At 38.6% G+C, this 26042-nt stretch overlaps 1 protein-coding gene across 4 annotated transcripts in view; it reads left to right on the top strand.

Annotated features, from left to right (window-relative positions):
- The window catches only part of TMEM116 (transmembrane protein 116), a 93589-nt gene that overhangs the window by 55948 nt on the left and 11599 nt on the right, over positions 1-26042 (top strand). For all 4 annotated transcript variants that reach the window (XM_047828376.1, XM_047828374.1, XM_047828373.1 and 1 more), the window contains one exon: positions 23580-23684. In XM_047828376.1, coding sequence (XP_047684332.1) covers positions 23580-23684 — 105 coding nt within the window. The remainder of the gene's footprint in view (positions 1-23579; positions 23685-26042) is intronic.

Raw genomic sequence — 26042 nt, 5'->3', positions numbered from 1 at the left:
TGGTAGTTTGCATCTTTCAAGGAATTGCAAGTTCTTTCAATGAACTTCTATTTCATCTGAGTTGTAGAATTTATTAGCATAAAGTTGTTAATTACATTCCCGTATCATCTTTAAATTTTTTTTTTCAACGTTTATTTATTTTTGGGACAGAGAGAGACAGAGCATGAACGGGGGAGGGGCAGAGAGAGAGGGAGACACAGAATTGGAAACAGGCTCCAGGCTCTGAGCCGTCAGCCCAGAGCCTGACGCGGGGCTGGAACTCACGGACCGCGAGATCGTGACCTGGCTGAAGTCGGACGCTTAACCGACTGCGCCACCCAGGCGCCCCTCATTTTTAAAAAATTTATTTCTTTATTCTGAGATAGAGAGGGAGAGAGAAGGGCAGAAAGAGAGAATCCCAAGCAGGCTCCGCGCTGTCAGGACAGAGTCCAGTGTGGGGCTGGATCTCACGAACTGTGAGATCATGACCTGAGCCACAATCAAGAGTTGGTTGATTAACTGGCTGAGCCCCCCAGGCACCCCCCCCTATAATTGTTAAAAATAGCTGTAAGATATGTACTGATACCAGCTCTCTCACTTTTGATATTGGTAATCTGTTTTCCTTCTGCCTTTTCTTGAGCAATCTGGATAAAGTTTATCAATCTTATTGATAAAACAACTTATTGATCTGTAACTTACACATTTAATGTGTGCAATTCAGTGGCTTTTAGTATATTCACAGAGTTGTGAAACTATCATCACAATTAATTTTTGAATATTTTTATTACCTCAAAACCCCACACTTCTTATTCATCACCATTCAGTCCCCTTGTTCTTCCAGCAGTAGGTAACCACTACTATACTTCCTGTCTTTAAAATTTTGCCTATCCTGGACATTTCATGTAAATGGAATCATACATTTCATATAAATGAAGTCCTACAATATGTGGTCCTTTGTGACTGACTTCTTTCACTGAGAATAACATCCTCAAGGTTCATAATATTTCAATATTCAAAGTTCGTAATGTGTGTTGTGGCACGTATTAATACTTAATTCCTTTTTATTGCTGGATATTCCCTTGAATGGTGATGGACTTTTGAGTTGTTTGCACTTTTTGGTTGTTATAAACAGTGCTGCTCTGAATGTGTATAAGTTTTTGTGTGGACATGTTTTCATTTCTCTTGGATATATACCTAAGAGTGCATTTGCAAGGTCATATGGTAACTCTGTGTTGAACCTTTTGAGGAACTGCCAATTTTCCAAAGTGACCAATTGTCTTATATCCTGATCAGTAGTGTATGAGAGTTCCAATGACTCCATCCTTGCCAACTCTTGTTATTATATCTTTCTGATTATACCCATTTTAGTAGGTGTGAGTAGTAACTTACTGTTATTTCATTGATTGACTTTGAATTTCAGTTTATCCTTCCTTACTCAGACTAACTTGTTCCTTATGTATTCCTTTTTATTTATTGATGTGTTCAGTTGGTAGTGCTTTGTATCTATGTTCATATTGCTCTGTAGTTTTCTTTCTTTGTCTTTGATACTATCTCTGTTAGGTTTTGTAATCAGGATAATTCTCTGTTCATGAAGATAAGCTGTGTAGTGTTGCCTCCTCTTTTTTTCTTCTGAAAGCATTTATGCAATACTTTGTAATTTCTTCCTTAAATGTTTGCTATAGTTTACCAGTGAAGCTATCTGCACCTGGGCCTTTCTTTGTGGAAAGATGTTTACTTATGAAAAGTGTATTATTTCCTCTTGTGTAATTTTTTGTAATTTGTTTTATTTAAGATATTTTCCAGTTTCATTTACAATGTAGAATTTACTGGCATAAACTTATTAATAACATTACAAAATTTTAATGTCTTTAGGATCTGTGGTGGTAGCTTCTTTATCATTCTTAATATTGGTAATCCAATTCTACTGTATTTCTTTCTTGATCTTAGTTTAAATGATTACCAGTTTTACTGATATTTCTAAAGAACCATGTTTTGGTTTCACCGATTATTTCAGTTGTTTGTTTATTTTCTATTTTATTGATTCCTACTCTGTTATTTTCTTTCTACTTAATTTGGGTTCTTTTATTTTAGCTTCTTAAGGTGGAAACTTAGAATATTGATTTTAAACCCTTTAAAATTTTTAATGTAAACATTTAAAGTTACAATTTTCCCTGTAAACATTATGATAGCTGCATCTCACAAATTTTGGTGTCCAGTACTTTCATTTTTATTCAACTCAACATATTTTCTGATTTATCTTATAATTTCCTCTTTCATCCATGGGTTATTTAGAAGAGTGTTTGTAGCCTCCAAATATTTGTTGATTTTCCAGATTTATTTTTGTTACTAATTTGTAATATAATTTTATTGTTCTCAGAGAACATAAATTATAAAATTTTAATCCTAAATTCATTGAGAATTGTTTTGTGGCCTGATATGTGATCCATCTTGTAAAGTGTTCCATGTATACTTGAAAAGAATGTGTAATCTGATTATGTAATGTTATTTAACCTACAGATTTTATTCATTGTCTCCTGATTACCACCCCCCCCCCCCCATTAATGTCTTTTTTGGTCCAGGATCCCATCCAGAACCTCACATTACGTTTAGTTTTCATATTTCCTTAATCTCATTTAATCTGAGACAGTTCCTCAGTTTTTCTTCTTAACATTGATGTTTTTTAAAAAAATATTTTTGGTGTTTATTTTATTTTTGAGAGAGATACACACAGAGTGTGAGTGGGGTAGGGGCAGAGAATGAGCGTGACACAGAATCTGAGGCAGGCTCCAGACTCTGAGCTGTCATCACAGAGCCCAACGTGGGGCTTGAACTCATGAACCATGAGATCATGACCTGAGCTGAAGTCAGATGCTCAGCTGACTGAACCACCCAGCGCCCCTAATATTGATGTTTTTTGAAGAGTACTAGCAGGTTACTCTATAGTGTCATTCAGTTTGGTTTGTCTAACTTGCTCATGTTTAAATTCAGTTTATACATTTTAGCAAGAATATCATAGAATATCACAGAAGTAGCATCACATGCTTCTCAGGACATCATCTCAGGAGGCATGTTTTATGAATACATCTCATTGCTGGTATTGTTAATTTTGATCACTTGGTTCAGTTGATTTCTGTCAGGTCTCTATTTTTCTCTCTCTTTTTTTGTCACCTTTAATCAACAGTCGTGTGTGTGTAATCACATTTTCTTTTTTTATCCACTGACACATATTTAAGTTGTTTCCATATCTTGGCTATTGGGAATAGTACTACAGTGCCAGTATCTCTTTGGGATCGTTGTTTTCTTTCCTTTGCATATATTCCCAGAAGTGAGATTGCTGATCGTATGGTAACTCTCCATGTCGTTATTCATAGTGGCTGTACATTTCCTCCAATAGTATATATAAGGATTCCCTTTTCTCCACATCCTTGCCAATACTTGTTATCTTTGATTTTTTTTTTTTTTGAAGGAGAGAGAGAGAGTATGAGTAGGGGAGGAGCAGAGAGAGAGGGAGACACAGAATCCGAAGCAGGCTCCAGGCTCTGAGCTGTCAGCACAGAGCCCAATGTGGGGCTTGAACTCACGAACCGTGAGATCGTGACCTGAGCCAAAGTCAGACGCTTAACTGACAGAGCCACCCAGGCGCCCTTCTTTGACTTTTTTATAGTAGCCATTCTAACAGGTATGAGGTGATGTCTGTGGTTTTATTTGCATTTCCATGATGATTAGTGAGGTTGAGTACTTTTTCATACACCTGGTAGCCATTTGTATGCCTGCTTTGGAAAAATGTCTGTTCAGGTAGTTTGCCCATTTTTAAATCAGGTTATGTTATGTTGTTATGTTATGTTATGTTATGTTATGTTATGTTATGTTATTGCTGTTGTGTTGTATGAGTTCTTACATATTTTGGATGTTAACCCCTTATTAGATACAGGTTTTGCAAATATTTAATTCCATTATGTAGGTTGCTTTTTTATTTTGTTGGTTTCCTTTGTTGTGCAGAAGCTTTTTAGTTTGATGTAGTCTCACTTGTTTATCTTTGTTTTATTGCCTGTGCTTCCAGTGTCATATGCAAAATTCATTGCCAAAACTAATCTCAAACATTTTCCCTTGTGTTTTCTTCTGGGAGCTTAGAATTTTAGGTCATACATTTAAGTCTTTAATCCATTTTGAGTTGACTTTTGTGTATAGTATAAGGATCCAATTTTTTTTTTATTAAAAAAAAATTTTTTTTAACGTTTATTTATTTTTGAGACAGAGAGAGACAGAGCATGAACGGGGGAGGGTCAGAGAGAGGGAGACACAGAATCTGAAACAGGCTCCAGGCTCCAAGCTGTCAGCACAGAGCCCGACCCGGGCCCGAACTCACCGCGAGATCATGACCTGAGCCGAAGTTGGCCGCCCAACCGACTGAGCCACCCAGGCGCCCCTCTTTTTTTTTTTTAATGTGGATATCTCGTTTTGCCATCACCCTATATTGAAGAGATTATCTTTTCTCCATTGCTTCCTTTGTCAAAGATTAGTTGACTATGTATGGTTAAGTTTATTTCTGGATTCTCAATTCTGGTTTTTTTGTCTTATATGTCTGTTTTTTTTTTTTTAACATTTATTTATTATTGAGAGACAGAGAGACACAGAGCATGAGCAGGGGAGGGGCAGAGAGAGGGGGAGACATAGAATCTGAAGTAGGCTCCAGGCTCTGAGCTGTCAGCACAGAGCTCGACGCGGGGCTCGAACGCACAAACTGCGAGATCATGACCTGAGCTGAAGTCGGTTGCTTAACCAACTGAGCCACCTAGGTCCCCCTTATATGTCTGTTTTTATTCCATATTATTTTGCTTACTATACCATACTATAGCAATTGCAATAAGAATTATTTTGCTTACCATACCATATTATTTTGCCTACTATAGCTTTGTGACATAATATGAAATCAAGAAATGTGATGCATCCATTTTTGTTCTTGCTTGAGATTGCTGTTGCTATTCAAGGACTTTTGTGTTTCCATTTTTCTCAAAAAAAAAAAAAATGCCATTGGAAGGGCACCTGGGTGGCTTAATCGGTTTAGTATCCAAAACTCTGGATTTCGACTCAGGTCATGATCCCAAGGTCATGGGATCGAGCTCTGCATTAGACTCTGCACTGAGCACAGAGTCTGCTTAAGATTCTCTCTCCCTCTGTCTGTCTCTCTCTCTCTTTTTCTCAATCTCTCTCCTTCTGCCCCTCTTCCCAGCTTGTGCTCTCTCTCTAAAAAAAAAAAAAAAATGCCATTGGAATTTTGATAGGGATTGGACCTGTAGTTTGTTTTGGGTAGTATGGACATTTGAACAACCTTAATTCTTCCAATCCATGAACACAGGATATCTTTCCATTTATGTGTGTCTTCAGTTTATTTAATCAATGTTTTGAAGTTTTGGGGGCACAGATCTTTCATCTCCTTGGGTAAATTTATTCCTTTATTATTATTATTATTATTATTATTATTATTATTATTATTATTTTAATAGCAATTTCTTTCTTTTTTTAATGTTTCTTTTAATTTTGAGAGAGAGAGTGGGAGACAAAGGATCTGAAGCAGGCTTTAGGCTGATAGCAGAGTCCAGCATGGGGCTCGAACTCACAAATAGATCATGACTGGAACCAAAGTCGGATGCTTAACCAAATGAGCCACTCAGGTGCCCCTAACTATTTTATTATTTTTGATGCTATTGTAAATTAGGTTGTTTTTTAAACTTCTTTTCATATAGTTTGTTGTTTGTATTTAGAAACACAGCTGATTTTTGTAGGTTGGTTTTGTATCCTGTAGCTTTACTGAATTTGTTTATTCTAAAAGTTTTTTATGGAGTTCTTGACATTTTCCATGTAAGAGATCATGTCATCTGCAGACAGAAACAATTTTACTTCTTCCTTTCCAATTTGGATGTCTTTTATTTCTTTTTCTTGCCTAACTGCTCTGGCTAGGACTTCCAGTGCAGTGTTGAATAGGAGTGGCAAGAGGCAACATCCTTGTCTTATTCCGATTTTAGAAGAAAAGCTTTCAGATTTTCACTGCTAAGTAATGATGTTAGCTGGGGGCTTGTCATATATGGTTTTTATTGTTTTGAAGTACATTTCTTTTATATCTAATTTGTTGAGAGTTTTTATTATGAAAGGATGCTGAATTCTGTTAAATGTTTTTAATGTAGTTGAGGCGATCATGTGATTACTTTGTTCTGTTTATGTACTTGTTATAACTTTGTTAAATTTGTTAAGTGGAGCACAGTGGAAGTGTACATCCCTCTTTAAGGGGCCACATGGCAAGGTCAAGGACTGACTGTAGACAGAGAGGCAGGATCTGGGTCTGTGGGTGGAATGCTTTGGGGTGCCTAGGCTAGGTCCAGATCAACCAATTCAAACCAAAGGAACAGAATTTTCATAAGCCCATGGAGGTATTATCCAAGAAGCACATAAAGCACACTGGTGCTGGGAGGCAGGGGATACTGCTGGTAACAAGGACTACTGGGGAGATCATATCAGGAACTTACATTTACTGTTATTCTGTGGACTACTGTCAAGGACACGCACTCACCTGAGGGGGCTAGTGTCAGTTTAAGGATATTGCAGATGCATTGGTTCAACAAAATGAGGCCAAGGCAGCAGTGCCATGGAGTAGCTTAGGTAAGCTCTCAGCAGTGGTGTATCACATTTATTGATTTGCATATGTTGAAACATCCTTGCATTCCAGGAATAAATCCCACATGGTAATGGCATATGATCTGCTTTATGATATGATATGATATGATATGATATGATTTAATGTTCTGTTGAATTTTGTTTGCTGGTATTTTGTTGAAGATTTTTGCATCTCTGTTCATCAGGGATATTGGCCTGGGATTTTCTTGTCTAGTAGTGTTTTTGTCTGGCTTTCAACAGGATAATATTGGCCTCCTAAAAGTATTCCATCCTCTTGAAATTTTTTGGAAGAGTTTGAGAAGATTTCACATTATTTTCTTTTCAAATGTTTGGTAGAATTCAACAGTGAAACTGAATGGTCTTGAACTTTTCTTTGTTGGGAGGTTGATAGTTACGGATTCTGTGTCTTACTCATTATTGTTCTGTTCAGGTTCAGTCATGATAATTTGTATATTTCTAGGAATTTATCCATTTCTTCTATGCTATTCAATTTGTAGGTGTATAATTGTTTATAATAGCCTTTTAGGATCTTTTGTATTTCTGTGGTATTGGTTGTAATCTCTTTCCTTTCTTTTTCTTTTTTTGACAGTAAAAAAATGGTAATTAAATGTTATTGGACCAATGATCCTTTTGTCCTATTACCCAGTTCATTATCTGTTAGTAACATTAAAAAATTGAAAGAAAAATTTTTTAATGTTTATTTTTGAGAGAGAGAAAGAGACAGAATCTGAAACAGGCTCCAGGCTCTGAGCTGTCAGCACAGAGCACATGTGGGGCTTGAACTCACGAACTGTGATATCATGACCTGAGCCAAAGGTGGATGCTTAACCAACTGAGCCATCCAGGCACCCCTAATTTTTTTTTAATTTTAAAGAGAGAGGGCGAGAAAGCTAGCATGATTTGGGGAGATGGGCAGAGGCAGGGAAAAAGAGAGAATCTCAAGCAGTCTCCACACTCAGTGCAGAGCCTGATATGGGGCTTGATCCCACAACCTTGGGACCCTAGCTGAAGTCAAGAGTTGGACACCCAACCAACTGAGCCACCGAGGCACTCCATGTTAATAATATTTTTATCAAATAATGTACAGTTGCCAAAACTTCCATAGTATTTTCCAATAAAGCTGATCAAAATCACTGAAGAAAATGTTTTTGACTGTAGTTGACACACAGTGTTACATTGGATTCAGGTATACATCATAGTGACTCAACATCTCTATACATTATGCTGTGTTTACTGTAAGTATAGCTACTATCTGTCACCATACAATGCTGTTACAATATCATTGACTGTATTTCTTGTACCATGCCTTTTATTCTTGTGTAATGTCTCCTCTTAAGTTTCAGATTTTATTTACTTGAATCTTTTCTCCTTTTGTCTTAGTCTAGGTAAAAGTTTGTCCATTTTGTTTAGATTCATAAAAAGCTCAGTTTTGTTGATATTTTTATTGTTTTTCATCCTCTATTTATTTATTTTTTAACATTTATTTATTTTTGAGACAGAGAGAGACAGAGCATGAAAGGGGGAGGGGCAGAGAGAGAGGGAGACACAGAATTGGAAGCAGGCTCCAGGCTCTGGGCCATCAGCCCAGAGCCCGACGCGGGGCTCGAACTCACGGACCGCAAGATCGTGACCTGAGCTAAAGTCGGACGCTCAACCGACTGAGCCACCCAGGCGCCCCTCATCCTCTATTTAATTTATTTCTGCTCAAATCTTGTTATTTCCTTCCTTCTACTTTTGGGCTTGGTTCTTTTTCTAGTTTCTTGAGGTGTAAACTTAGGTTGAGATATTCATTTTTCTTTATGTAGGCATTTATTGCTCTAAACTTCTTAGAACTGTTTTTACTGTATCCCATAAGTTTTGATATGTTGTGTTTCTTTTTGCATTGGTCTCAAGATATTTTTAAATTTTTCTTTTGACGTTTTCTTTGCTGCATTGGTTGTGCAGTAGTGTGTTGTTTAGTTTCCACATATTTGGGAATTTTACGGTTTCCCTCTTGTTACTGATTTCTAGTTTCATATCATTGTGATTGGAAAAGATACTTGATATGATTTCAGTCTTCTTAAATTTGTTAAGACTTGTTTTGTGACCTAATATTTGATCCATTCTGGAGAATATTCCAAGTGCACTTGAAAAGGATGTATATTCTGCTACTGTTGGATGGAATGTTCTGTATATGTCTGTTAGGTCCATTTGGACTAAAGTGTAATTCAAGTCCAGTGTTTCCTCATTGATCCTCTGTTTGTATTATCTCTCCATTGTTGAAAGTGGGGTATTGGAGTCCCCTTTATTATTGTATTGGTCCTTATTTCTCCTTTAAGATCTTTTAATAATTGCTTTGTATATTTAGGCATTCCTCAATATATTTTGGTAGTTCTTCATTCCTTTCTTCATCTCTTGCTTTCTTCCTTTGTGATTTGATGTTTTTCTTTAGTGTTAGGTTTGGATTCCTTTCTCTATATTTTCTGTGTGTCTATTCTAGGGTTTGGTTTGTGGTTACCTTAAGATTCATATATAATATCCTATGTATATAGCAGTTTATTTTAAGTTAATGATCACTTAAGTTCAAACACATTCTAAAAGCACTACGTTTTTACTTGCCTCCCTGTTTTATGTATTTGATATGTCACATTTTATATCTTTTTATTTTGTGTATCCCTTAACTATTTTAGATATAGTTGATTTTACTGCTTTAGTGTTTTAACCTTCATATTAGGTTTATAAGTGATTGATCCACTACCTTGACTATGTTTGCTTTTAGCAATAAGATTTTTTTCTTTCATAATTTCCTTCCAGTTAATGGCCTTTTCTTTTCCCCTTAAAGAAGGTCCTATAACATTTCTTTGAAAGGTTGGTTTAATGGTGATGAACTACTTTTTTTGTGAAATTCTTTATTTTTCAATTCTGAATGATAATCTTGCTAGATGGAGTATTCTTGGTTGTAGTTTTTTTTTTTTTTTTCCTTTTAGCACTTTGAATATACATATCATGTCACTCTCTTCTGGCCTACAAAGTTATTGCTTGAAAAGTCAGCTAATAGTCTTATGAGTGGTCCCTTTTATGTAACTAACTAGTTGGTTTTTTCTTACTGCTTTTAAGATTCTGCTTAATTCTCTGTTTAAATTATTATGTGTCTTGATGTGGACTTCTTTGGATTCATTTTGCTTGGGGTGCTCTTTGCTTCCTGGACTTGGATGTTTGTTTCCTTCCTCAGGTGAGGGAAGTCTTTAAGTTTTCTGCTTCTTTCTCTATTTTTCTGAGACCACTATAATGTGAATGTTAGTATACTCAGTGTTACCCAGAGGTCCCTTAAACTATCCTCATTTTTCTTTTTCTTTTTGTTCAGCTAGGATGATTTCTGCTACCCTCTAACAGATTGTTGATACATTCTGCATGTTCTTATCTGCTGTTGATTCCCTCTAGTTTTCATTTCAGTTATTGTATTCTTCATCTTTGATTGTTTTTTTAATATTTTCTATAAATTATCACTGTGTTTATTCTCCCAAGTTCAGTGAGCATCTTAATGACCATTACTTTGAACTTTTTATCATGTGGAGTGCTTATTTCCATTTCATTTAGTTGTTTTGCTGAGGTTTTGTCTTGTTCTTTCATTTAGAACATATTCTTCTGTCTCCTCATTTTACCTGGTTCTCAGTGTTTGTTTCTCTGTATTATGTAGACCTGCTGTGCCTCCTGGTCTTGATGCAGTGGCCTTATGTAGAGGGCATCCTTTGGGGCCCAGAAACACATTCCTCTCTGGTCACCAGAACCAGGTGCTCCAGGGATGTCTTTTGTATAGGCTGTATGTGCCCTTCTGTTGTAGCTGGCCCATTACTGCTATGGGTGCATGGTATGCAGGATTGGTCCCTGGCACAACTGGCTTAAAGGCCTGGCTGTGGCTTCTGTGGGTATGCTGGTGGTTGAGGCCAGCCCCAGGTGTAGCTGCATGCAGGGCCCAGCCACAACTGTTGTGAGTAACTGGTAGGTGGAGCCAGTCCCATCCCTGGCAGGAGCTGCTTTGGAGAGGGCACCTGCTATGGCAGGTGGGTTGGGTGGGGCATGTCCACAGGGGAATGTTGAGGTTGGTTGAGCAGTGCTTGCAAGGTAGGTGGAGAGTGTCAGAACAGGTGCCCACCGGAGTTGGGCTAGCTAGATCAAAGGAGGGCAAGAATAATGACATTTACCAGCATTTCCATTCCTAGAGAAAGTTCCTATAGATTCCATCCTTCCATCACCTGCCCTAAAATTAGTCAGTAAATCTTCATATATGGCCCAGGTTCTTTTAAAACTGCAGCCCTGGGGTGCTTGGGTGGCTCAGTCAGTTAAGTGTCTGAGTCTCTCTCTCTCTCTCTCTTTATTTGAGAGAGCATGAGTGCAAGGTTGGGGGGAGGAGCAGAGAGAGGGAATCCTAAGCAGGCTCCTTGCTCAGAACAGAGCCTGACACAGGGCTCCATCCCACAATACTGGGATCATGACCTAAGCCAAAATCAAGAGTCAGATGCTCAACTGACTGAGCCACCCAGGTGCTCCTAAGCATCTGATTCTTGATCTCAGCTCAGGTCTTGATCTCAGGGCCGTTGAGTTCATGCCTAGCTTTGGGCTCTGCACTGGGGGCTTGTCTTCCTGGTGCTGGTCCCCAGGGCAGGCAGTGCCCAATGTGGTGTTTAAATCCCTTGCTCTTCGCCGGGGCGGAGGGGCGGCTCGCCGGCCAAGCAGAGTCCCCGAGTCTGGCTGGCAAAAGCGGAGGGGCCTGACGGACTGTGTTCCGACAGCAAGCGCGACTTAGCGTCTGGGAGGTCATAAGTTAACAGCTCTGCTCAGAAAGCGGGAAGGCTGGAGGACAAAGGGAGGGAGAGCTTCTGAGCCCCCGGACGACAGAGCTCAGTTTGGTGGGGAACAAAGGTGCTCGCCAGCGCCATCTCCCCCGCCCATCCCCCAGCCAAAATCCCAAAAGGAACCGGTTCCTGCCGGGGAAATTGCTCGCTCCGCGCAAACACCCAACTCTGTGCTTCTGCGGAGCCAAACCTCCGGCAGCGGATCTGACTCCCTCCTGCTGCCACAGGGCCCCTCCTGAAGTGGATCACCTAAGGAGAAGCGAGCTAAGCCCGCCCCTCCTGCCCCCGTGCACCTTGCCTACCCACCCCAGCTAATACGCCAGATCCCCAGCATCACAAGCCTGGCAGTGTGCAAGTAGCCCAGATGGGCCACGCCACCCCACAGTGAATCCCGCCCCTAGGAGAGGGGAAGAGAAGGCACACACCAGTCTGACTGTGGCCCCAGCGGTGGGCTGGGGGCAGACATCAGGTCGGACTGCGGCCCTGCCCACCAACTCCAGTTATACACCACAGCACAGGGGAAGTGCCCTGCAGGTCCTCACCACACCAGGGACTATCCAAAATGACCAAGCGGAAGAATTCCCCTCAGAAGAATCTCCAGGAAATAACAACAGCTAATGAGCTGATCAAAAAGGATTTAAATAATATAACAGAAAGTGAATTTAGAATAATAGTCATAAAATTAATCGCTGGGCTTGAAAACAGTATACAGGACAGCAGAGAATCTCTTGCTACAGAGATCAAGGGACTAAGGAACAGTCATGAGGAGCTGAAAAACGCTTTAAATGAAATGCAAAACAAAATGGAAACCACCACAGCTCGGCTTGAAGAGGCAGAGGAGAGAATAGGTGAACTAGAAGATAAAGTTATGGAAAAAGAGGAAGCTGAGAAAAAGAGAGATAAAAAAATCCAGGAGTATGAGGGGAAAATTAGAGAACTAAGTGATACACTAAAATGAAATAATATATGCATAATTGGTATCCCAGAGGAGGAAGAGAGAGCTCGGAAAGGTGCTGAAGGGGTACTTGAAGAAATAATAGCTGAGAACTTCCCTGAACTGGGGAAGGAAAAAGGCATTGAAATCCAAGAGGCACAGAGAACTCCCTTCAGACGTAACTTGAATCGATCTTCTGCATGACATATCATAGTGAAACTGGCAAAATACAAGGATAAAGAGAAAATTCTGAAAGCAGCAAGGGGTAAACGTGCCCTCACATATAAAGGGAGACCTATAAGACTCGTGACTGATCTCTCTTTTGAAACTTGGCAGGCCAGAAAGAATTGGCATGAGATTTTCAGTGTGCTAGACAGAAAAAATATGCAGCCGAGAATCCTTTATCCAGCAAGTCTGTCATTTAGAATAGAAGGAGAGATAAAGGTCTTCCCAAACAAACAAAAATTGAAGGAATTTGTCACCACTAAACCAGCCCTACAAGAGATCCTAAGGGGGACCCTGTGAGACAAAGTACCAGAGACATCACTACAAACATAAAACATACAGACATCACAATGACTCTAAACCCATATCTTTCTATAATAACACTGAATGTAAATGGATTAAATGCGCCAACCAAAAGACATAGGGTATCAGAATGGATAAAAAAACAAGACCCATCTATTTGCTGTCTACAAGAGACTCATTTTAGACCTGAGGACACCTTTAGATTGAGAGTGAGGGGATGGAGAACTATTTACCATGCTACTGGAAGCCAAAAGAAAGCTGGAGTAGCCATACTTATATCAGACAAACTAGACTTTAAATTAAAGGCTGTAACAGATGAAGAAGGACATTATATAATAGTTACAGGGTCTATCCATCAGGAAGAGCTAACAATTATAAATGTCTATGCGCCGAATACCGGAGCCCCCAAATATATAAAACAATTACTCATAAACACAAGCAACCTTATTGATAAGAATGTGGTAATTGCAGGGGACTTTAACACCCCACTTACAGAAATGGATAGATCATCTAGACACACGGTCAATAAAGAAACAAGGGCCCTGAATGAGACATTGGATCAGATGGACTTGACAGATATATTTAGAACTCTGCATCCCAAAGCAACAGAATATACTTTCTTCTCGAGTGCACATGGAACATTCTCCAAGATAGATCATATACTGGGTCACAAAACAGCCCTTCATAAGTTTACAAGAATTGAAATTATACCATGCATACTTTCAGACCACAATGCTATGAAGCTTGAAATCAACCACAGAAAAAAGTCTGGAAAACCTCCAAAAGCATGGAGGTTAAAGAACACCCTACTAACGAATGAGTGGGTCAACCAGGCAATTAGAGAAGAAATTAAAAAATATATGGAAACAAACGAAAATGAAAATACAACAATCCAAACGCTTTGGGACGCAGTGAAGGCAGTCCTGAGAGGAAAATACATTGCCATCCAGGCCTGTCTCAAGAAACAGGAAAAATCCCAAATACAAAATCTAACAGCACACCTAAAGGAAATAGAAGCAGAACAGCAAAGGCAGCCTAAACCCAGCAGAAGAAGAGAAATAATAAAGATCAGAGCAGAAATAAACAATATAGAATCTAAAAAAACTGTAGAGCAGATCAACGAAACCAAGAGTTGGTTTTTTGAAAAAATAAACAAAATTGACAAACCTCTAGCCAGGCTTCTCAAAAAGAAAGGGAGATGACCCAAATAGATAAAATCATGAATGAAAATGGAATTATTACAACCAATCCCTCAGAGATACAAACAATTATCAGGGAATACTATGAAAAATTATATGCCAACAAATTGGACAACCTGGAAGAAATGGACAAATTCCTCAACACCCACACTCTTCCAAAACTCAATCAGGAGGAAATAGAAAGCTTGAACAGACCCATAACCAGCGAAGAAATTGAATCGGTTATCAAAAATCTCCCAACAAATAAGAGTCCAGGACCAGATGGCTTCCCAGGGGAGTTCTACCAGACGTTTAAAGCAGAGATAATACCTATCCTTCTCAAGCTATTCCAAGAAATAGAAAGGGAAGGAAAACTTCCAGACTCATTCTATGAAGCCAGTATTACTTTGATTCCTAAACCAGACAGAGAACCAGTAAAAAAAGAGAACTACAGGCCAATATCCCTGATGAATATGGATGCAAAAATTCTCAATAAGATACTAGCAAATCGAATTCAACGGCATATAAAAAGAATTATTCACCATGATCAAGTGGGATTCATTCCTGGGATGCAGGGCTGGTTCCACATTCGCAAATCAATCAACGTGATACATCACATTAACAAAAAAAAAGAGAAGAACCATATGATCCTGTCAATCGATGCAGAAAAGGCCTTTGACAAAATCCAGCACCCTTTCTTAATAAAAACCCTTGAGAAAGTCGGGATAGAAGGAACATACTTAAAGATCATAAAAGCCATTTATGAAAAGCCCACAGCTAACATCATCCTCAACGGGGAAAAACTGAGAGCTTTTTCCCTGAGATCAGGAACACGACAGGGATGCCTGCTCTCACCGCTGTTGTTTAACATAGTGCTGGAAGTTCTAGCATCAGCAATCAGACAACAAAAGGAAATCAAAGGCATCAAAATTGGCAAAGATGAAGTCAAGCTTTCGCTTTTTGCAGATGACATGATATTATACATGGAAAATCCGATAGACTCCACCAAAAGTCTGCTAGAACTGATACATGAATTCAGCAAAGTTGCAGGATACAAAATCAATGTACAGAAATCAGTTGCATTCTTATACACTAACAATGAAGCAACAGAAAGACAAATAAAGAAACTGATCCCATTCAGAATTTCACCAAGAAGCATAAAATACCTAGGAATAAATCTAACCAAAGATGTAAAGGATCTGTATGCTGAAAACTATAGAAAGCTTATGAAGGTAATTGAAGAAGATTTAAAGAAATGGAAAGACATTCCCTGCTCATGGATTGGAAAAATAAATATTGTCAAAATGTCAATACTACCCAAAGCTATCTACACATTCAATGCAATCCCAATCAAAATTGCACCAGCATTCTTCTCGAAACTAGAACAAGCAATCCTAAAATTCATATGGAACCACAAAAGGCCCCGAATAGCCAAAGTAATTTTGAAGAAGAAGACCAAAGCAGGAGGCATCACAATCCCAGACTTTAGCCTCTACTACAAAGCTGTAATCATCAAGACAGCATGGTATTGGCACAAAAACAGACACATAGACCAATGGAATAGAATAGAAACCCCAGAACTAGACCCACAAACGTATGGCCAACTCATCTTTGACAAAGCAGGAAAGAACATCCAATGGAAAAAAGACAGCCTCTTTAACAAATGGTGCTGGGAGAACTGGACAGCAACATGCAGAAGGTTGAAACTAGACCACTTTCTCACACCATTCACAAAAATAAACTCAAAATGGATAAAGGACCTAAATGTGAGACAGGAAACCATCAAAACCTTAGAGGAGAAAGCAGGAAAAGACCTCTCTGACCTCAGCCGTAGCAATCTCTTACTCGACACATCCCCAAAGGCAAGGGAATTAAAAGCAAAAGTGAATTACTGGGACCTTACGAAGATAAAAAGCTTCTGCACAGCAAAGGAAACAACCAACAAAACTAAAAGGCAACCAACGGAATGGGAAAAGATATTTGCAAATGACATATCGGACAAAGGGCTAGTATCCAAAATCTATAAAGAGCTCACCAAACTCCACACCCGAAAAACAAATAACCCAGTGAAGAAATGGGCAGAAAACATGAATAGACACTTCTCTAAAGAAGACATCCAGATGGCCAACAGGCACATGAAAAGATGTTCAGCGTCGCTCCTTATCAGGGAAATACAAATCAAAACCACACTCGGGTATCACCTCACGCCAGTCAGAGTGGCCCAAATGAACAAATCAGGAGACTATAGATGCTGGAGAGGATGTAGAGAAACGGGAACCCTCTTGCACTGTTGGTGGGAATGCATATTGGTGCAGCTGCTCTGGAAAGCAGTGTGGAGGTTCCTCAGAAAATTAAAAATAGACCTACCCTATGACCCAGCAATAGCACTGCTAGGAATTTATCCAAGGGATACAGGAGTACTGATGCATAGGGGCACTTGTACCCCAATGTTCATAGCAGCACTCTCAACAATAGCCAAATTATGAAAAGAGCCTAAATGTCCATCAACTGATGAATGGATAAATAAATTGTGGTTTATATACCCAATGGAATATTACGTGGCAATGAGAAAAAATGAAATATGGCCTTTTGTAGCAACGTGGATGGAACTGGAGAGTGTGATGCTAAGTGAAATAAGCCATACAGAGAAAGACAGATACCATATGGTTTCACTCTTATGTGGATCCTGAGAAACTTAACAGGAATCCATGGGGGAGGGGAAGGGAAAAAAAAAAAAAGAGGTTAGAGTGGGAGAGAGCCAAAGCATAAGAGACTGTTAAAAACTGAGAACAAACTGAGGGTTGATGGGGGGTAGGAGGGAGGGGAGGGTGGGTGATGGGTATTGAGGAGGGCACCTTTTGGGATGAGCACTGGGTGTTGTATGGAAACCAGTTGGTCAATAAATTTCATATAAATAAAAAATAAATAAATAAACCCCTTGCTCCTCAGGGAGGACCTCCATACCTGTGACATCCTTCCTACTGTGGGTCACTATGCTGAGGGTGTGAGTCCTGACCAGTCCGTGTCTCTTCCCCTCCAACTTTTATTGATATGGCTTTTTCTTTATATCTTCAGGTATGGAAGAACTGTTCTACTAATCTTCAGATTGTTCTCAGACAGTTGCTTTGTTTGTAGAGTAGCTTTGGTGTGTCAGTGAGAGGGGAGCTCAGGATCCTCCTATTCTACCATCTTCATCAGGATCCTCTCATGCCCCCAAAAATTTTTAAGCAATTTATTGAGATGCAGTTCATGTAAGATAAAATTGACCATTTTTTAAAATTAATTAATTAATTAATTAATTAATTTTAATGTCTATTTTTGAGAGGGAGACAGAGCATCAGTGGGGGAGAGACAGAGAGGGAGACACAGATTCCAAAGCAGGCTCCAGATTCTGAGCTGTCAGCACAGAGCCCAATGCAGGGCTTGAACCCATGGAGGTAAAAGATCATGACCTGAGCCGAAGTCGAATGCTTAACCGACTGAGCCACCCAGGTGCCCCTAAAATTGACCATTTTAAAGTGAACAGTTCAGTGGTAATAGTACATTCAACAGTGTGGTGAAACCCCCATCTTTATATAGTTCCAAAACATTTCTGTCATTCCAGTGTAAAATTTCTCGTTAAGCAATTTCTCGTTAAGCAATTTCTCCCCATTTTGCCTATCTGGAAACCACCAATCTGAGTTTAGTCTCTATGGGTATATCTATTCTGGATGCTTTGTATTAATAGAATCATTCAAAATGTGACCTTTTGGGGCGCCTGGGTGGCTCAGTCGGTTAAGTGGCCGACTTCGGCTCAGGTCATGATCTCGCGGTCCGTGAGTTCGAGCCCCGCATCGGGCTCTGTGCTGACAGCTCGGAGCTGGGAGCCTGTTTCAGATTCTGTGTCTCCCTCTCTCTGACCCTCCCCTGTTCATGCTCTGTCTCTCTCTGTCTCAAAAATAAATAAATGTTAAAAAAAAAATTAAAAAAAAACAAAATGTGACCTTTTGTCTGGTTTTATTCACTTAGCATAATGTTTTGAAGGGTCATCCATGCAGCATGTATCAGTCTTTCACTCCTTTTTATGGCTGAATAGTATTTCATTGTATGGATATATCATAGTTTATTTATCCATTCATATGTTTATGGACATTTGGGCTATTTCCACTTTTTGGCTATTATTCTCAGTGCTTTTATGATCACAGGTATACATGTAGTTGTTTATTTGTTTTCAGTTCTTTGAGTTGTGTACCTACGAATGAAATTGCTGAATTGTATGGTAATTCTGCTTAATTATTTAAGGAAGCACCAAACTATTCCCATTTTTGGTATTCTTAATTTCTTTGTATAGATTCAAATTTCTGTTATCACGTTTTTTCCGGAATGACTTCCTTTAACACTTCTTATAGTAATGCTCTGCTTCAGTGTATTCTCTCAGGTTTTGTCTGTCTGCAGAAGCCCTTAACTTTTGTCCGTGTTTTTTTTTTTTAATTTATTTAAATTTATTTTTTATTTTTTTATTTTTTAAAATTTACATCCAAATTAGTTAGCATATAGTGCTACAATGATTTCAGGAGTAGATTCCTTAGTGCCTCTTACCCATTTAGCCCATCCCCCCTCCCACAACTACTCCAGTAACCCTCCGTTTGTTCTCCATATTCATGAGTCTCTTCTGTTTTGTCCCCCTCCCTGTTTTTATATGATTTTTGTTTCCCCTCCCTTATGTTCATCTGTTTTGTCTCTTAAAGTCCTCATATGAGTGAAGTCATATGATTTTTGTCTTTCTCTGACTAATTTCACTTAGCATAATACCCTCCAGTTCCATCTGCGTAGTTGCAAATGGCAAGATTTCATTCTTTTTGATTGGTAATACTCCACTGTATATACATACCACATTTTCTTTATCCACTCATCCATCGATGGACATTTGGGCTCTTTCCATACGTTGGCTATTGTTGATAGTGCTGCTATAAACATGGGGGTGCATGTGTCCCTTCAAAACAGCACACCTGTATCCTGTGGATAAATGCCTAGTGGTGCAATTGCTGGGTGGTAGGGTAGTTCTATTTTTAGTTTTTTGAGGAACCTCCATGCTGTTTTCCAGAGTGGCTGCACCGGCTTGCATTCCCATGTCCTTGGTTTTTAAAGGTGTTTTTGACATGTATAGAATTCGAGGTTGACATTTTTTTTCTTACTAAAGTTACCTTAAAGATATGCCTGTGTTTTCTGGATTGTATTATTTCTTATAAGAAGTGTGATGTCATTATTATCTTTGGTCCTGTGTACATAATATGGCTTTTTACCCTGAATGCTTTTGTTGTTTTCTGTTTATCGCGGATTTTCGTTAATTTGATGATAATGTATCTTGGTATGTTTTTTTCCATGTTTCTTATGCTTTATATTTTCATTAAATTTGAAAAAAATGGTTATTTATTCAAACATATTTTGTTTCTCCTTGCCTCTCTACTCCTGGAATTCCAGTTCTATGTGTATTAATTAGCCTTCTTGATATTGTCTCACAGCAAACTGAGGGTTTGTTCATTTTTTTAAGTGTGTTTTTCTCTCAGTGTTTCATTTTAGATATTTTCTATTTCTGTATCTTTAAGTTTGCTAATCTTTTCTTTTGCAGTTTCTACTTTGTCATAATTAAACTTCATATATTTTTCATCTCTGGAATTTCAAATTGGGTCTTTTTTATCTCTTCTATTTCTCTACTTGTCATGCTCACACTTTCTTTTTGGACATATAAAGTATATCATTAACATTTTTTATCTACTTATTTTCATAATCTGTCATTTCTGTGTCCGTTTCCATTGATTAATTTTTCTCTTGGTTGTGGGCCATATTTTCCTGCTTCATTGCATCATTTATAATATTTTTTTAAGAAGGCAAGGTAAACAAATAGCTTAAGTATTTTATATGTTTGAAAGTAAGCTCATTAACATTATATAATGAAAATGTACAAAGAATAATGGTGCAGTTTTTGGTTAGATTTAAGTTAGACATTCATTAATAAGGAATCTTAGAATATGAATAGTCCAGAAATTTCTCTAAACCATATGGTCAGAACAGCTGTCTCTGAGTATTACCTTACTTTGAAAGGTACTGGCATACATCTGAATTGAACTCAGAATTTTTCAAAATAAGCCCTAATTAATAAGTCTATTCTATATTCAGACAAACAATTTTATTAAACTTATTTTCCAGAAACAATAATAAAGGACAAAGCGACCACATTTTACAAAATTTGGTCCTGAACAAATAAAAAACGTATACTTCCACCTTCTCAAAACAGAGACTGCTTTCTTTTCCTCAACCTTGGAAACAAGGTGAAGAATAGTCTGCAAGCAAGTTTGGGCAGGGATTTGCTAAAACAAAGCTCAAGCAGTTGAACATGGCACCTCTTAAAAAGAATTTGGGAAAACTTGACCAGAAAATCCAAATTCTGTTTTTAATGACAGATACAGAGGTGAAGTGGCTTCTCCCAAGCAGCAGTGCAGGAAGAAGGGAGGGTGGTGGGTGGGAGTGGTTGGCCCAGACCTAAGGGAGACTTTTTCTTCCTTTTTTTTATTTTGAAAAATTTTTAATGTTTATTATTTGTTTTTGAGAGGGAAAGAGAGAGAGTGCAAGCGAGGGAGGGGCAGAGAGAGGGGAGGACACAGAATCTGAAACAGGCTCCAGGCTCTGAGCTGTCAGCACACGTGGGTCTCGAACTCACCAGCCATGAGATCATGACCTGAGCCAAAGTCAGATGCTTAACCGACTGAGCCACCCAAGTGCCCTGAGACCTTTTGTTTTTAGAGGTTCAGTGTTCAGGGAGCTCTTTGTGTGAATGAGAGGAGCACAGATTCCACATGGGTATTTTAAGGCATGGAGGCAAAGTATTTTTCAACACAACTAGGCAGAGTCCATGTGTTAAATGGTCCATCTCCATCCAGTTTGTCCTAATTCCTGACCATGCATTTGTAGAATTAGGACCACAGACCTTTGCTGTGTGATTATAATCGTATCTAATATCCATCCTAACTTATGATTCGTATTCTGTGCCTGGAAACAGTCCCTCTATTTAACAATAATACCTACACATAGAACAACCCACCGTTACAACTTATATGGTCACAAAACATTAGTGATTTTCTGTAGACCAGCAAGTATTTTTGACCACAGTTATTGTGCATCAAGTTCACAGCCAGAATCCCTGATATCAAAAATTTTTTCACAATATTAAATAATAATTTAAAATACACACTTACACAAACACATACATACTTCTTACAGAATTGTGCTTGGGGAAACTCCATTTGTTGAGTGCCACGGAGGGCCTACTTTGCTAAACTGCTAAACGTTTTGTTTGGAAAATCTATCACAGTAGGTCACAGATGTTTACTGATGAGGAGAAAAGAAAGATACACTTATGGCAACCAGAAAGTTTTAAGGTCTTTCAAGTTCTATAAAATAGACCTGCAGAAATGTTTAAGTGTTCTTAGGATGCAAAGTTGGAGCTGAAATGTGATATAAAACCAGCTGCAAAATATACAGCAGCCATCTCTTCAGGTCAAACCTGGTACCTAGATATGCAAGAAAGCTTCATGACACCTAGCTTGTTGGCTTTGTCCCATATTCTTGCATAATCTGATCTTATGTGGAGCCAGGCAGAGGGCCAGGCATGCTGCCACCTCAGGGAACCAGGGCTCAGCAGTGCTGGTGCGATCTCCATGGGCCGACTAAACATTGCCCACCACTGAGGAGCCAGGACCAGGAGCTGACGGCAGGCAGCAGTGGCCCAACCTCAGGCTCTTCAGTGGAGCTCACAAGCCAACCATGATTTATAATATTTTATTAGATGTTAGACATTACAGATTTTACATTGTTGATTATTAGATACATATATATATATATATATATATATATTCCTTTAAATTTGGTTTTGTTCTTGGATGTAGCTAACTCTGAATCTGTGGGATCCTTTCAAGGATTATTTTTGTAAGGCTTCCTTTAAACTTTCATTAGAGCAGTCTCTCATGTACAACTAATTTGGTGCCATTAGTGAAGCAATCCTCCTCCTCCTCCTCCTCTTCTTCTTCTTCTTCTTCTTCTTCTTCTTCTTCTTCTTTGAAGTTTATTTATTCAGAGAGAAAGAGCAGGGGAAGGGCAGAGAAAAAGGGAGAGAGACAGTCCCAAACAGGCTCTCCACAGCCCAGTGCAGGGCTTGAACTCACGAATCGTGAGATCATGACTTGAGCCAAAATCAAGAGTCAGACACTTACTGACTGAGCCACCCAAGTGCCCCAGGAAATACTCATCTTATGATTCTACCTTATTCTATAGTACTTTCATTTTCTGCTTATGTCTTAGGAAGTCTTTCTACTCTGGCTGATGAAAACACAAACTTACTCCTTTGAAGACTGTTCCACCTATTTCTCTATGGTGGGTTTTTGGTTTTGTTTTTAGTAGGCTCCACACCCAGTGCACAGCCCAACGCAGGGCTTGAACTTACAACCCTGAGATCATGACCTGAGCTGAGATCAAAAGTCAGATACCTAACAGGCTGAGCCACCCAGGCACCCTGCTCTTTGGTGGTTTTGTTCCTGATCTTCATGGTTTTCGATCTCACATGCGTATATAAATACTTAATCAAGGACTTGAGGGTACCTCTGCAAATTTCCAGAACACTGTATCTCTGTGTGGGTACCTCTTCTCTGATAATCTGCTTCATGTACTATAGCTGCCTAGGCCTGTCCAACTCTGAACTGTCTCTTCACTCACCAAGACAGCCCATCCATTTGGATTCTCCCTCATTGCACGTGTTCCCCTCACCACCACCCCCTACCTTGCCAGTGAGCTGGGGCACTTGTTTGTTTTTCTTCTTTCAGGGATTACACTTCTGTACTGATTATTACCTAATGTTTGAAAACCAAGTGTTTCATATATTTTTCCCAACTTTTAGTTTTTAGGATGCAAGGAAAATTCTGTTACTTCATCAGAGATGGGAGCAGAAATTTTTACTCTTGGATTTTGTCCTGTTGATTCCTTGCTATATCTTCCCAGTTCTTTGATGCTTTTAAGGATTTAAAAACTCTTTTATCCAGCATGTTTAAAGTTTTTAATGGGAAATTTGGTTCAAATAGCCTAGGCTATCATTATTAGAAATGGAAATCAGTATGGTCTTTCCAATTAAAGAATAAAATAGAAAAAGTATTCTAAGATATCTTCATAAAAGTGGAACAGTTGGGTGAGAGGGTGTGGATAATGCTGTGGTTCCTCTAAACAGTCAAAAGGATAAAATAAGGAATCTGGGACATATACTAGGCAGGCCTGGGTAGAATTCCCAGACATGGCCCAGTTTTGCATGTAATGGATATTAGATGGTAAGTTACTAATAGACCATTAAGGTAGGATTTTTATAGTATAAAATAATGTAATAAACTGAAAGAAATCAGAGTGGGACAGTTATGATGAGTTGTTTTGATTTCCACCTAGATATTCTACATTTCCTCATCTTTTTACACCGTCAATTACATCTGGTATCTGTACAAAGAGCTGAGGATGAGACACAACCAGAGTGGACAGAACACATTTGCACTGGTGAGTTTTATTCAGAGCTAACAGTTAACAATATGCTAAAATAAACCTATATATCCTTGATAAACAGTGTAAGCAATCTGCACTGGCTAGGTGAATTCATGGAGGTTAATATAAGAAAAATCATGTTCTCACAGAGTTTCCATTCTGTTGACAAGATTTTTTTCTTCTCTCTTGCTACCAAAAAAATAAAAAGGTTTTGATTATAGGAAACATTATTTACAGTACTGTCATTATTGCCTGGTTCCATCAAGTAAGGGAAATCCTTATTGGCTGTATGCTAATTCATCATTGTTGTTAGAGTAGAGAATAAGATCTTAGGTAGAGTCAGGGAAAGTGCTTAGTTTGCTGACATGGGATTTGGGCTACAGGTACTGGAAAGGGAGAGTGTTCTGCTTGGCTGTATTGCTTCAGTATGTGTGGATAACAGATACAGTTTGCAGAAGGGCAGAGGAGTTAATGTGTAGCCATCAGAAAACAAGGTAGATCCAGGGAATAGTTTTACTCCTTTGGTTCAGAGAGAGTTTGGGGCATTGTCTAGTATTACACTTACAAAAGAGAGGAGAACTCTAAGTCAGTGCATCTGGATTTTGTGTGTGTGTGTGTGTGCGTGTATGCATGCATATTTTTACCTATCAGATAATTTATTATTTCAAGTGTACAATCCAATGACTTTTAAAGCAGACTTACCAGCTTGTATAATAGTGATCATAAATAAGTTCTAGAATATTTTCTTCACCCCAAATTCTTCATGACCATTTATTGTTAATTTCCTGCCCGCCCCCTGCACTAGACAACAGTTAATGTACTTTCTGACTCTATACATTTTCCTTTTCTGGACATTTCATATAGGTAGAATCATCCAATATATAGTCTGTTGTATCTGGTTTATTTCACTTAGCATACTTTTGAAGTTTACCCATCATAGCATACATAAGTAATTCATTCTTTTTTAAGTGTTGAATAGTATTCCATTGTATAGTACACTCAGTTTCTTATTTCTGATTCTATCAGTATATCACTAAGTGATCTTAGAAGACATTTTTATGATGTTAGCCATTTTCATTTCATTTTTTTTTCTTTTGAGAAAGAGCAGGGGAAGGGAAGAGGGAGAGGGAGAGAGAGAATCTTAAGCAGGCTCCACGCTCAGCTTGGAGTCCATCACAAGACTCAGTCTCACAACTGTGAGATGATAACTTGAGCCAAAATCAAGAGTTGGACCCTTAACTGACTGAACCACCCAGGCGCCCTAGCCATTTTCATTTCTTTGACTGTCATTATACATTTTAATCTTCCTATACAAATCTTACTAAGTATTCCAGTTTTCTTATTTCTTACAGTATCCATTATGCTGTGTTTTTTTTTTAAGACTTTATTTTTTGGTAATCTCTACACCCAGCATGGTGCTTGAACCTACAACCCCAAGGTTAAGAGTCTCACACTCCACCAATGAGACAGATGGGTGCCCCTGTTGTGGTTTTTTTTTTTTTTTTGAAGAGGAATTTTTGTTTTAGAGCATCATGGAGTAATTGAATCTGGAAAACCTCCCTACATACCTTTCTCTAGCTCCTACAGATCAGTTGTAGACTAAATGAAAGTTGGTATACTGTCATGCACATGATGAAACTCAATAAAAACTTGTTGAATGAGTAAATGGTACTATTCCATTGTCAAAAGAGATTTGAGGGTGAATCAGGAAATCTGTCTTCTAGATGCAGTTCTATCATTTATCTCCTTTCTGATCTTGAGCACATCATCTCCTTTTCTTGGGTCTCAGTTTTCCATAAAATGAAGCGTTGGTCTCTGTGATCTTTAATGTCACTTATAGCTCCAAAATGCTGTGATACTCTAAATCCTCATCTGACTGGTTTCTAAAGAAGATATGTTTCTTGCATTTTTCTAGCCTTGTCCTAGATATATGTTGTTGGAGAAGATTGAGAGCATAGAGTGCTTTGAAAACTTTTCTCTTTTTTCTTTTTTGCTGGAAGAATGGGCAGTGAGGAAATCATTGAAAACTTCATGTGAAGAGACCTTAGTTAGCATCCTGAACAAGATATTATAGTCTATCCAAGCCCTGTTCAATAGAACTTTCTGCAGTGATCAAAATATTTCATGCACTGTCCAGTTCAGTAGCCATTAACCAGTGGCTGTTGAGCACTTGAAATGTGGCTGGTGTGATTGAGGAACTGAATTATTTAATTTAATTTTAATTTTAACCACATGTGGTTAGTGTTTACCATATTGTGTAACACAGTACTCTGTTCTGGTGTTTTTTTCTCTTGTTTACATCTGGTAAGTCAATGCTTATAATTGATCTTCTGTATTTTAAACTTGTATAGTTTCTCAGCTCCCTACAATTTA

This window comes from Prionailurus viverrinus, chromosome D3 (assembly GCF_022837055.1).
Source record: "Prionailurus viverrinus isolate Anna chromosome D3, UM_Priviv_1.0, whole genome shotgun sequence".
Lineage (NCBI taxonomy): Eukaryota > Metazoa > Chordata > Mammalia > Carnivora > Felidae > Prionailurus > Prionailurus viverrinus.
This window is presented reverse-complemented; position numbering and strand designations above follow the sequence as displayed.